At 33.9% G+C, this 14,073-nt stretch overlaps 2 protein-coding genes across 3 annotated transcripts; both read left to right on the top strand.

The window, feature by feature from the left end:
* Nucleotides 1–6: 6 nt before the first annotated feature.
* LOC117907268 (peroxidase 9) lies at nt 7–1,629 on the top strand. The gene is made up of 4 exons (XM_034820754.1): nt 7–307; nt 486–677; nt 809–974; nt 1,087–1,629. Exons 1-4 carry the CDS (start codon nt 38–40, stop codon nt 1,497–1,499), a joined length of 1,041 nt encoding a protein of 346 aa, XP_034676645.1. The 5' UTR covers nt 7–37; the 3' UTR covers nt 1,500–1,629.
* Nucleotides 1,630–4,956: 3,327 nt separating this feature from the next.
* LOC117906720 lies at nt 4,957–13,419 on the top strand. 2 transcript variants are annotated; one of them, XM_034819884.1, is made up of 8 exons: nt 4,957–4,999; nt 6,711–7,068; nt 7,172–7,314; nt 7,444–7,715; nt 8,292–8,446; nt 9,191–9,453; nt 12,853–12,915; nt 13,005–13,419. In XM_034819884.1, the coding sequence occupies exons 2-8, from the start codon at nt 6,786–6,788 to the stop codon at nt 13,260–13,262; spliced, it is 1,437 nt and encodes a 478-aa protein (XP_034675775.1). In that variant the 5' UTR covers nt 4,957–4,999; nt 6,711–6,785; the 3' UTR covers nt 13,263–13,419. The 2 variants fall into 2 exon arrangements, with proteins under 2 accessions (XP_034675775.1, XP_034675774.1); XM_034819883.1 differs by lacking the exon at nt 4,957–4,999 and adding an exon at nt 5,642–5,790.
* The last annotated feature ends 654 nt before the right edge of the window (nt 13,420–14,073 follow it).

Below are 14,073 nucleotides of genomic sequence, written 5' to 3'. Positions count from 1 at the left end.
CTCTGTAACTGCACTCCTAGAATTGGAGCTGTTCAAAATGGCTTTCTTCAAAGTTCTCTATAGCTTTTTCATGCTGACGGCTTTCCATTCTTCCACATTCTCCCTTGCCCACCCTGGTGTTGATTTTGGCTGGGATGGTAGCTTCCATCCTGGAGGAAGGTTTTCTGGTCTCTTTCCAGGCTTCTATCAGTACTCATGCCCTCAAGCTAACGACATTGTCCTGTCAGTCTTGGATAAAGCCATTGCAAAAGAGCCCAGGATGGCTGCCTCTCTCCTTAGGCTTCACTTCCATGACTGTTTTGTGCAGGTTGCTAAAAACAATCGTTCTTTTCTTGCTTAAGCTTCATGTAGAAGAGTTGTATCTTTGCTTCTCTTCCTTCCAAAAGATGCTTTTCTACTCTCGTGTACTTGCTTACGTCTTAATACAATGTACGTAATTCTGCCATTTTGATGGGCATTGTTGCTCAATGGTTTGATTTTTACAGGGCTGTGATGCATCCATCTTGTTGGACGATAGTGCAAGCATAGTCAGCGAAAAGGGGTCAGGGCCGAACAAGAACTCAATTAGAGGATTTGAAGTGATCGATGAGATCAAGGCCAAGTTGGAAGAAGCATGCCCCCAGACTGTTTCTTGTGCAGACATTCTAGCCCTTGCCGCACGTGGCTCCACTGTACTAGTAAGCCGCTTAATTGGAAGTTCAAACTTCATATGATTATGTAGATTGTAGAATACATCAGTCCTGAAATTCACATATATTTTTTCTTGTGCTTTTTTGCTAAAAAAGTTTGGTGGGTTGTGGTGAAACAGAGAGGTGGACCATTTTGGGAGCTCCCACTGGGGAGGAGGGACTCAAAAACAGCAAGCCTTACTGGCTCAAACAACAACATTCCTGCTCCAAACTCCACACTTCAAAACCTCATAACACTCTTCAAACGCCAAGGCCTAGATGAAGTTGACCTTGTTGCCCTCTCTGGTGTGTTCAGTTTGTCTTCTGTATTTTTATTCTTTTTTATTCTTTCATGTTATTACATTTCCTTTCAAACGACAACTCCCTCCTTGACGTTTTCATTTGTTATCTTTTGCAGGAGGGCACACGATTGGAATGGCAAGATGCGTGACCTTCAAGCAGAGGTTGTATAATCAAAATGGAGACAACCAGCCAGATGAGACCCTAGAGAAAGCCTACTACAATGGCTTGAAATCAGTGTGTCCAAAATCAGGGGGTGACAACAACATATCTCCCTTGGACTTTGCCTCACCTGCCAAATTTGATAACACCTACTTCAAGCTCATTCTCTGGGGAAGAGGCCTGCTCACTTCAGACGAAGTGCTTCTCACTGGGAATGTGGACAAGACTGAGGAGCTGGTTAGGAGATTTGCCGAGGATGAAGCCCTCTTTCTCAACCAGTTTGCCACTTCAATGGTGAAGATGGGGAACATCTCTCCGCTCACTGCTCTAAATGGTGAAATTAGGACCAACTGCCACCGCATTAACTAAGCAAGAAGGTTGTTTAATGGGTGTATTTCTTCTGTCATGTTTGTAATATGTTTAAGCTTTCTATTGCCACTCTGTCATTTGTTCCTTGACGATGAAAAAAAAATAACTATAATTTTAAAATTTGTGTCAATTCCGAAAGTGATGTGTAGGAAAGAAATTAAAAAAATAAAAATAAAAATGAAGAGGGTATTTTTGGCCTTTTAATATTTAAAAATAAAATAAAATAAAATAATAGATGAGGTGTTGGGAGTTTGGGTCCTTCTTCGGTACCCACTCTTTATTTTGGAGTACCTACCTACATTTGATCCAAATAATAAAATGACGTGTGTAAAGTACATGTCATTAAAAAATTTATAAAAACTTATTAGTAACTTCTTGGTAAGAAATAATTACATGCATTTCATACAATCTAAATATTACAACTTTTTTTTTATAATTTATTATTAAATATCAAATATAATTTGTTATTTAATAAACTACCTAACTCTATCTAAAAAAGAAAATTTTACAAGTTTGAAACTTTTTGAGGGAGAAAATTTAAAATTTGTATTATATGAAAAGAACGAAGGATTTCAAGTAATTACAAGTGTCAAAGGTAATATTTGATATATTTTTATTTAAATATAAATTTAGGAGGTAGAAATGTAATGTTAAATAATGAATATGTAATGATTTATAAAATTTAAATTTTAGAAATTTTTATGAGTTAATTATTAAATTTTGTTATCAAATTGTTATTAATATGTTTATATTATTATTTTTTTCATAGATTAAATTTAAGGATGAAGTTTTGTATGTCTTAAAGAATACATTATATGAAAGATGTCAAGTGATTACAAGTGTTAAAATGTAACATTTGTTATATTTAGTTAAAAAGGTAACATTTGTTATATTTTTTTTCATTTAAATATAATTGTTATAGATAGAAATGACATTTAAATATGTAATGATTTGTAACATTTAGATTTTTGAATTTTTTTTATAAGTTATTATTAATCAAATTGAGACCATTTAGTCATTTGTTAAGAAATTGTCATCAATATTTTTATATTATTATTTTGTGTATTCGTAGATTAAATTTGAAAATTAAGTTTTATATATCTTGAAGAAGAAAAACAATATGAGAGTGGGTACGAAAATTGTGAGAAGGGATGTGAACTTTGTGAAAATGGGTGCAAACTTTGTGAGAGGGGGGCGGACTTTGTGAAAGGGGGGCGAACTTTGTGAGATGGTGTGCAAACTTTGTAAGGGGGATATAAACTTTGTGAGAGGGGATGCAAACTTTATGATATGGGATACGAACTTTGTGAGATAGATGGTACGAAAATTGTGAGAAATTGTATGAACTTTATGAGAGTGTACGAACTTTGTGAGATGGGGTACGAACCTTGTGAGATGGGGTACAAACCTTGTAAGATGGGGTACGAACCTTGTGAAATGTGGTACGAACTTTGTGAAATGTGGAACGAACTTTGTGAGAAGGAGTACGAATTTTGTAAGAGGTGGTACAAACTTTGTGAAAAGGGGTACGAACTTTATGAGATAAGATACGAAGTTTGTGAAAAGGGGTACGGACTTTATGAGATGGGGTACGAAGTTTATGAAAGGGGGTATGAACTTTGTGAGAGTAAATACGAACTTTGTGAAAATGTGTACGAACTTTGTGAGAGATGATACAAACTTTGTGAGAGGGTGTACGAACTTTGTGAGATGGTGTACGAACTTTGTGAGAGAAGTTATGAACATGACATTCTTCACAAAGCATTTTTCCCAATGTTCCTTGAAAAGAGCTACTAAGTCATCAAAAGACCAATTTGTCAAACCATGAGGCCCTTCTTGGATGGATTCCCATATATTTTCTAAAACTTTTTTCTCAGGTTCCGTTAATGACATTTGTAAAATTCATCTTTTTTTATCTGACTATAAAATATATTCCCCTTCTAAACACTTGAAAATATTTTTTACACACGATTCGCATGTTCATTTGTAAAATGACTAGGGTACCTCTTGTAACTCATAAGCGTATTCGCATGTTCATTTGTAGAATGACTAGGGTACCTCTTGTAACTCATAAGCGTATCCAAACACAACCAAGGTCCTCTATCATTTAGTACTCTCTTAGTTGTCTTCATTTCTACCATTTTGCACTTCACCAAAAGAATTTAATTTAATTTTAATGAGTAACATATACTTATACTTTAACTAAATATTTGAGCAAATCAAAATTTAATTAGAAAGACAATTATTAAAAAAAAATGTCTCCCTCAAATTTTTATTATTACTTTATACCCAAATCAACATTCATAATTTCAAATAAACAATATAACAAGTAATAAGGGACTCTTTTAAAATGATAGACTTATATTCCAATCTGCATTATTATTTCTAACTTTTCTAACACTAAAATTTTTATCATTCAAAAGTCTAGAATTTTATTACATTTAAATGAAAAATTAAATTGATTTATATAAAATATTTTATTTGATATTTAATTTCTAAAATTTTATTAAAAATATGTGGTAACAACTTTTTCTATTCATTTTAATTTATTTAAATAATTAAAATTATTAATAATTTATCTTATCAAATTAATTTTAATTCATAAAATATGTTGATAAAAATCGATCAAAATATACATGGATAATTAATAAATATTTATATAGAAAGCGGAAAATTGTTCTCATGGATGAAAATATCGGTAATCATGGATATATCGGTAACTTGATTTTATAGATATATCGGAGAAATATCGACGGATATTTTGAAAAAAAAAAATTTGTAAGCAAAAAATTGATCAAAACTCATGGATATATAAAAAAACCTTGTATTAATATAATTAAAAGTATAATAGACAATTTAAAGTTGTTTTGATGAATAATTTAATATATATGGATATATATAATTCGATATTATACATAATTATATTATATCAATTGTACTTATACACTTATTATGAAGTTTCATGAAAAACTTATTTTAGTAAATATCAATAATTTATACATATTATTACATAGCTTGAGGTTCAATTCTGACCATTGGATCACATCCAGTTTTAATTTGGACCATCGGATGCATAAGAGTCCAATTTGAAATATCAATAAAATATTTTATTTAAGATTTAATTTCTAAAATTTTATTAAAAATATGTGGTAATAATTTTTTTATTAACATTAATTTATTTAAATAATTAAAATTATTAATAATTTATCTTATTAAATTAATTTTAATTCATAAAATGTCATCGATAAAAATCGAAATTTTAATCCATGGTAATGATTTAATCAAAATAAAGATGAATAATTAATAATTATTTATATTGAGAGTGGAAAATTGTTCTCATGATATGTTTCCTTCTTTTTTAATCTCTAATAAATCTAAAAATAAAAAAGGCCACCCACTTCTCTCACTCGGGCATCAAGAAGCCCCTTCTGAAGTTGCCCTCCAGACGAGAGAATCCCTAAAATGGCCCTATTTTCCTCTGCCACTCTCAATCCTCCCAGGTACTAATCTAATCTTGTTATTTATTTTTATTTTTCTGCAACCCCGTTTGATTCCCAAGAAAATCCATCCCCCATTCATTTTCCGGGAAAGTTCATCCTCGTTTGATTTCCGAGAAAATCCATTCAAAACCCCCAAGGAAAACCAGAAAGATTGCTTTTTTTTTTTTTTTGCTTCCTGTGTTTTCTGGATCTGTTCTAGGGGTCGCTTTGCTTTTGTGCCATTGGATTTAAATTTCACGAACCCTAAATCCACGATTTTTGAGCCAGGCTAAAAAACACGACCTTTGCCTGCAAATCATGATCAGATTTTGTATCCTGTGCGCGGGCTGGACTGGTAGGAAATATCGGGAAATTTCCCGAAAAATCGGAAATAAAATCGGCGATACAAACCGAAAATTCGCCGATAAATTGCAGCATCCGGCGATTTTTGGAAGATTTCGCCGATTTTTCTCCTGCATCCATTTTTCGGCGATTTTTTCGCCGATTTTAACCGAAATTTGGCGAAATTTCTCACATTGACATTTCGTCCCCCTCTTTCGTATCGCCGGCCACCGAAACCCGAAATTTCGGCGAAATCTAGGCGAAAAAAAATGGAAACTTTCATCCTTGCTCATGATTTGTTTTTTGTTTTATTTATTTATTTATCTTTACTAAATCTAAAAATCAAAAGGGTCGCCCACTTCTCCCACTCGGGGCCTCGGGCATCAAGAAGCCCTTTTCTGAAGTTGCCCTCCAGACGAGAGAATCCCTAAAAAGGCCCTATTTTCCTCTGCCAGTCTCAATCCTCGCAGGTACTAATCTAATCATGTTATTATTATTTTTTTAACCCCCGTTTGATTCCCAACAAAATTCATCCTCGTTTGATTTCCGAGAAAATCCATGCAAAACATAAGGAAAACCAAAAAAATTGCTTTTTTTTTTGCTCCCTGTGTTTTTTGGATCTGTTTTAGGGGTCTCTTTGCTTTTGTGCCATTCGATTTAAATTTCACCAACCCCAAATCCACGATTTTTGAGCCAGGCTGAAAAGCACAACCTTTGCCTGCAAATCATGATCAGATTACCTAATAGCTTATGTTTTTTTTTAAAAAAAAATGGACAGATTTTGTATCCTGTGCGCGGCCTGGACTGGTAGGAAATATCGGGAAATTTCCCAAAAAAATCGGTAAAAATATTGTGTCTTTCTCAGAAATATCACCGAACTTTTTCGACATTTCAATCACTACCATGACATAGGATGAGTGAAGTACCTGTTCTGGGGGAGTGGCTAGAGTTCCCTGCAGGGGAGATTGGTTTCGGATACTCTGCCAAAGCCCGCCTGATTCTTTTCTTGCTGATTTCTCTTCTCTCTGATTTCTCCTTCAAAATCCCCACTCAGCTCACTCTCTGTAAATTCTCATTTCACCAGAAAATTCCATCTCCACACCCTCAAATTATTGAAGCTTAACTCTCTAAAATCCAGGAAAAGTTGCAATGCCCATCAGTCTAAATAGCTCACCTCTCTGAAAATACCCCATCAGTCTAATACTCATCAGACAAGTTTTTGTCTTTAGACAAGATGGAGCGGGAAATCACTAGGAAATTCTCACTAAATTAGATGTCGAGTAAGTTTAGGAAATTGAGATCCTCCCCGCACGCGAGCGAACGGGCATTCTTCTAATCTGCCGCTTAAAACGTCGTCGTTTTAACAACATCTAGGACTCCATTGTTGCAGAGGATCACAGATCGAAACATGAAACCCTAGAAACGGGAAAAATATTTGTCAAGATCAGAGATCTAAACCAAATCGATGGCGAAACAGTCGACGTCGTGGTTGACATTTCACAAGAGGTGGCCTCTCTTGCTCGTGGCATTGCTTTCAACATCCACCGTGATAGTCTTGCTCATCAGAGCCGCATCCGATTCCTGCAACACTAATTCCGTTACTACTACTACTATTACTACTACTCCCCATTACAGCTATGAGAACACTCGAATTCAGGTAACCTCACAAGTTGAAACCCCATCGAATCCTCTCCGATTCATGAAATCCAAGCTCGTCCTCTTGGTTTCTCACGAGCTTTCTCTTTCTGGTATTGTCTTCTTATCTTTGAACCATTGTGATTCCTTGATTTGAGAAAAAAGGCTCCAAAAGGGAACTTATATCAGACAAATAATTGGCATCTTCGTATGTAGGTGGACCTCTGTTACTGATGGAGCTTGCATTTTTGTTAAGAGGTGTGGGTGCGGAAGTTGTCTGGCTTACCATCCAAAAACCCACAGATTCAGATGAGGTCATATACAGTTTGGAGCACAGGATGTTGGACCGCGGAGTCAAGGTAGTAAATCATTACTACATTTTACATTTTGTAGAAATGCGGTTGTTTGCTATTTCTCTCATGCTTTGTGCTATTTGGTATTGACGCATTACTTTTGTATTTCTTATCGTGACTTTCTCGAAATGGTAGGTGTTCCCTGCAAAGGGTCAAGAAGCTATAGATACGGCTCTTAAAGCTGATTTGGTTGTTTTAAATACTGCTGTGGCTGGGAAGTGGTTGGATTCTGTGGTTAAAGAAAATGTCCCTCGCATTCTTCCAAAGGTGTTGTGGTGGATTCATGAAATGCGAGGGCATTATTTTAAATTGGAGTATGTTAAGCACCTTCCCTATGTTGCTGGTGCCATGATTGATTCACACACAACGGCAGAGTACTGGAAGAACAGAACACGAGAGCGGTTAGGGTATGCTTCAATCATCTATGAGTGTACTGTTTTATTACATGTTCTTCTGAATCTCATCAATATTGCTTTCTATAGCCATGATTTATAAATTTTTATACACATAAACTATACTTACATGTTCTCACTGGCAATGTCATTGGTATTTTTCGAACATGTTTGAACTTATCAATTGGTGTTCTCCTACTACTATCACCAATTTGGGCAATTTGATTTATTAGATTATGTTCTACTCCTTGATGTATTTAGTCCTGTTCATTTCCTACTTCTACATGTCCTAGTTTTTGTCTCATCCATCTCAATTTTCATAAATGCAACACTTGTCTTGTGAAATATGTTTCTTGGTAATGTTGCACTCTTGTTCCTCTGATAGTCAAGTTAAGGTATTGAAAATGGTGATTCAGTTATAACATTCCTGCTATTGCTGCCTTGGAAGGGCCATGTGGCATTTGGGATTTTGTTTCTCCAAAATTACAATTACACCTGGGAAAAATGGTCATTCATTTTGTGGCGTAGTATTTATTTATGCTTTGTGTTTTTTTTCTTTTATAAAAACTTCTAATTGTTTGCTCTCTGCAGAATTAAGATGCCTGAAACCTATGTTGTGCACCTTGGAAATAGCAAAGAACTGATGGAAATAGCTGAAAACAATGTGGCCAAAAGGGTTCTCCGTGAACATGTACGGGAATCTCTTGGAGTGCGGAATGAAGATTTACTATTTGCCATAATAAATAGTATGCTCTTCTTATTGATGAGATAATGAGTCTAGTTTTCAGTCTTACTGGTGACAACAATGTTACTTTACCTACCTGTTTGCAAGTGCAAAAGGTTCAAACTTTAACTGTTTTAGTTTGATGTGTGGTAATTATTTAGGGTTAAGTCTATCCGAAAAAGGTACCATTTTGAACTTCAAATGTGAAATCGTAGTTTCAACCAAATTTATGTTTCCTGATAGAATTGCCTCCTGCATGCATCCCCATATGCACGTCCTTGATCCACTAGCAAATCAAATTCCTGGTTTTCTTCCTGGTTCAGAAACTGCATTTAACAAAGTGTCTCCCCCCCAAAATCCAGATATCTTACAAACTATCTTGATTCTATATCAGACTCGCTTATCCTGGTTTACCTCATCATTTTTAATAGGTAGCCTTCAGTCCTGAGTTATTCATCTTGAAACTGAATTGCAAGCTTAAATTATTTCAAATGCACCAGAGGCTCTGCTACTGTAAGGAAATTGTTCCTTCTTTTCAAGCCATTTTTATTTTCTCATCCTTAGGTTTTAAGATGCCATCTGCTGCTACCCTGTGCTTTTCAAGCCATCTTTATTATCCTGAAATTTTAAGATGGCATCTGCTGCTACCCTGTCTGTCGTCTCAATTTGTGGTCAATTTAGTTGTGTTTCTTTCTTTGCCCTTTGGATTTACATTCATTATGATTCTCCTTGGCGTTCTTTTCTTTTTTCCATTTTAAAACTGTAGGTGTTTCACGTGGGAAAGGTCAGGATCTATTTCTGCGTTCCTTCTATCAAAGTTTGCAGCTGATCAAAGGGAGGAAACTACAGGTGCCATCAATTCATGCAGTAATAGTGGGAAGTGACATGAATGCTCAAACAAAATTTGAAACCGAACTTCGCAACTTTGTTGTGGAGAACAAAATTCAAGACCAAGTGCATTTCATCAACAAAACCTTGACTGTAGCTCCTTATTTGGCTTCTATTGATGTTCTTGTGCAAAATTCTCAGGTATTGCCCATTCATTTATCATGTCAACTTACTTATGAAACCTTATTTATGCATGCTTGTTTGTGCAATCTTATGAAGTGCCATCCAATAGTGGATACCTCTGAAATATGCTAGTATTGCCAGAGAGAATCAAGAACATTCTTTGATAGTTTATACATCGATAGACAATTATTTTTCCTTGTCTTTTTCGTTCCTTTGTTTTTCTCTTATTATTTTATGATATATTGGGAAGTTGCAATAAGGCCTTTGATCCATGATCTGGTAGAATCTACTCTCAATTTGGATTTAGCAACTATGAAAGAGAGACTTGAGTTTATCTACCAAATCCACAGATAGAGAAAGGAGGTTCTTGGACAGGTTCCTTATGAGTACTGAAAATTTTTGCAAAAATCTCTTGTGCCAGCGTTGAGTTTGAAAAGGAATTCTATGATTTTTCTACTATGTGAAAACTGCTTTTGAGGACCTGAAGGCAGGCTTTGTGTATATTACATTAGAAGCTTTCATTGGATAACTGATCGAATGCATGTGGTTCATGCTGTACCAGAAAATTTCCTTTTGAAGAGGACTGAGCAAAACTTTGTAAACAAAAAATGAACAATTTTGTAGATGGTCAAGAAGTAAAACATAGTTTTTGTCTTTCAAAGTCTGGTTATCTTGGTTAGGACCATTTTCTGAGCAGGCTGCAGATTAGAATGCGGCGGTTTCATCTCCCTTCATTTATTCCATTTTCCTTCCATTCTATTCCTGGCCTCCTTTCATCTCTGTTTTCCACAATGATATAAGATGAGTTTTATAAATCTATTTGGATTCATTAAATTAGAACTGTGCGATCTTTTTTTCTTAATTTTCTAACATATATAGCTAAAAGCTTCTCCTTTTAATTGATGTTTATTCATTTAGATTCTCCATATATATATATATATATATATATATATATATATATATATATATATATATAAAAGCATTATGTATTTCCTTAGATTCTAACTCAACCTATCATGTAAGATGAAAATTTTAATGCATGGGGAAAGATGGAGAAAGTGAGCTCGTGTCGAGTTATAAAATATATAATGAAATCTTTTTAATTTTATAATAGAATCTTGTCATTTTCTCTAGGTTGAGAATTTATCATATACATAGAGTAAGTTTTGTTAATTTTGTAGATAGCAATCTAGGTTCTAATAATGTTTAATAACCTTTTTTTAAACTGTTTTCAAGATTTAATTAAAATCAAAATATCCACCTTTTGTTGACTAAAATTAAAAGAAGAAGCAGGTTTGAAATATAAAAAAACATTTTTTCATTTTCAAATAATTTTTAAGTACTCTAAAAAATCTAGTCCATGGTATCAAACTATTCCATCCTTTTTACCTCAATAGTATTAAAATTTAAAGATAAAATTTATCAAAAATAAACATAAACCTCCTTATTATTCATAATATTTGAGGAAAAGAAGAATTTTGGCAAAACATAAAAAATAAATAAAAAATAAAAAATAAAAACATAAAAATAAAGAGTAAAAATAAAGAGAGAGAGGAAGTGGATGAGTTTTCAGAAACTATAAAAGGAAATTGCAATCTTATCATCTTGTTATCAAATCCAAAAGCTCTCTAACATTCATGGAGTCCCTTCACAGTTACAGAGTCCTCCCACCTTCCAAACCCTTCCAAAACCACCCTAAAACCCTCAAACCCATCGGTCTCGTCCCAAACTCCATTCCCATCAACAAACCCACAACTGCCCACCCTCCCCTTAACCATCTTCTCATCTTCAAAACCTTCTCTCCCTCTCCCTCTCCTGCTTTTCTCTCTCAATTTCCACTAAAACCAGATAAAATCCCTCATCTCCTACTGGGTCTCTCCTCTTTCGCTCCTCTTCCTTGCTTTGCTTCTGAAACTGTTGTGTCAGCCAACGACAAGATCAACTTAGAGTCTATAGTTGTTTCCATCGATGATTTTTTCAACAGGAACCCCTTTTTTGTCGCTGGGGTTACATTCATTTGGCTAGTTGTAGTGCCTCTGACCCAGGAGTATTTGAAGAAGTTCAAATTCATTTCTGCTATTAATGCCTTTAGGAAGCTCAGAGATGACCCTAATGCTCAGCTTTTGGATATCAGGGATGGGAAGAGCCTGGCCTATCTGGGTTCTCCCAATTTGAAGATTTTGAATAAGGGAGTGGTTCAGGTTCAGTTTTCTCAAGATGATGAAGATGCGTTCTTGAAGAGCGTGTCCACAAAGTTTGCTGATCCTAAGAATACCACTGTCTGTGTTCTCGACAAGTGCTGAAAATTCTTTTCAAACGGATAGAACCTAAGTTTTGTATTGAAAGATTTAAACATAATTGAGAAATGGGTTCTGAAAATTTTGAGATTTTCAGCTCAAATATGTTATTTGTAGAGAGGGGTTAGGGGAATGGAGATTGTGTTCTAGAAAATTGTAGTTCAAATCTCCTGATTTTTGGATTCGTACAAGTGGGTCCAATTTGACTTAATCTAAGCTCGACAATACAGTAACAATACTGCTATTTAGAATTAAGGGTCTGGCTCGGCTCCAATGGAGGATAAGACATCTCCCATGATACTCATTAACAGCCCATAATCTTCAAATCTATAGTTTTTTTAAAAAAAAATTTTATTCCACCTCAACAGCGACGAGTTTGTTGTTTGTGAATGCTTAATAGTTTGGAGAGAAAAGATTTCAATGGTGATTCCACTTTTCCAAATACACAAAAGCTAGGTGCCAAGCTTCTTAATAATTATGAAATATTTTGCATTGATGAAGAAGAAAAATGGACAATCAATAAATTTGTTGGTGTTTGTCCTTTTGATGGAAAATGAGAAATTAAATATGATAAAGAAATTATTACTTATAGTTATTCTTTTCTGGCTGAAATTTTTGAACACTAAAAGTAAACTGCAAATGCAGATTGGGTGTTTTGGGTCAATTTGTTTTAATGAAAATGATATTTTGGCAGGAATAATGCTGTTGAATAAAATTTCGTGTGATATGTTGTTAAGGTAAATGGGCTATTTCTTCGAAAGTAGCTTGCAGTACAAAGAAAAAAAGGAATCCACTTCTCTGCTTTCTGCATGGTTGTATATTGTCAAAAACTTTTGTTCTTTCTGTCCTGTGATTATGGCAGTAACATCATATTTCTAGAGCCATTCTCCCAATTTCAGATCTTCTTACTGGTTATCTTGGTTAGGATCATTTTCTGAGCAGGCTGCAGTTTAGAATGCAGCGGTTTCATCTCCCTTCATTTATTCCATTTTCCTTCCATTCTATTCCTGGCCTCCTTTCATCTCTGTTTTCCAAGTCCATGGAGCCTGCATCTCATTTACTGTTACTGTTTTAGTTTAAAGCCAACCTCATGGAGCTTACTCTCTACATTCATGCGCAGGCCCGCGGAGAGTGTTTTGGGAGGATAACCATTGAAGCAATGGCCTTTCAGCTGCCTGTACTGGTAAGCTGTTGACCACAAACCAAACTTGGTTTTCTATTTTAACATGCTTTGTGATTGTTCTTGGGGCTGGTTTTTCGTTTTCCCAACAGGGCACGGCAGCTGGAGGAACCACAGAGATTGTGGTAAATGGGACAACAGGTTTGTTGCATAATGTTGGGAAAGAGGGCGTGAAACCTCTTGCAAATAATATTGTGAAGCTAGCAACAAATGTTGAGAGGAGGTTGACAATGGGAAAGAGAGGGTACGAAAGGGTTAAAGAGAGGTTCTTAGAACACCACATGTCTCAGAGAATTGCTTCAGTTCTAAAGGAAGTCTTGAAGAAGGCAGAAAACCACGCATTTTCTTGATTTTCAAGGACACTTGAAACATTTTTCAGTTGAAAATTTTGTTTTGGATTTGGTGTCATCGGTTTGGGACTCTGCTTCCTTGTATCATATGTAGAAAAATGAGTACTAATATAGTACATTATTTTTTTCTAAAGAAATGGTTTGGTTGTTAAGTCTAGCCGGAGCAGCATCAACTCAAATAATATAATATTATTAACTTGTGAGTAAACAATATTTAAAGTTAAACAATAAATATTGAAAAATTATTTGATCCTTTAAGCTATGATTGATCCTCGGAAAAAGATAAAATAGAAGGAAAGAATGGGTAAAAAAAATATAAAAAATAAATTTAAAATTAATAAATTATTTTTAGATTCTTTTTTAAGTTCATTTAGTTTTTTTTAAATATATAAAAATTAATTAATTTTAATTGAAAAAATTATTATGTTTAATAATTATTTTTTTAGTGCTTATCACAAACTTAATTAAATTATTAAGTATTTTAAATATATTTGATAAAATGATTTAGTATCATAAATTAAAATTATTAATAATTTGAAATATTAAGTCAAAATGGTTAATTTATTCTTATTCATCTTTTGAATATTAAATTTTTTTTTAGTCTTATTTACTCATATCTAATAAAAATATATTTAATAACTTTGACTTCACATTCAAATTCATCTTTTATGAAAAAAAAAATTAATTAAAAGTTTTAATAATAAACATTAATTACAACTAAAAAAGGTAAATATATTAATTTAATATCTAAAAATAAATTTTAAAATTTAAGTTAATTTTACTAAACAACCTTAATACTTAAAAATAAAAA

Source organism: Vitis riparia, chromosome 18, assembly GCF_004353265.1.
Source record: "Vitis riparia cultivar Riparia Gloire de Montpellier isolate 1030 chromosome 18, EGFV_Vit.rip_1.0, whole genome shotgun sequence".
In the NCBI taxonomy this organism is placed as follows: Eukaryota; Viridiplantae; Streptophyta; class Magnoliopsida; order Vitales; family Vitaceae; genus Vitis; species Vitis riparia.
This window is presented reverse-complemented; position numbering and strand designations above follow the sequence as displayed.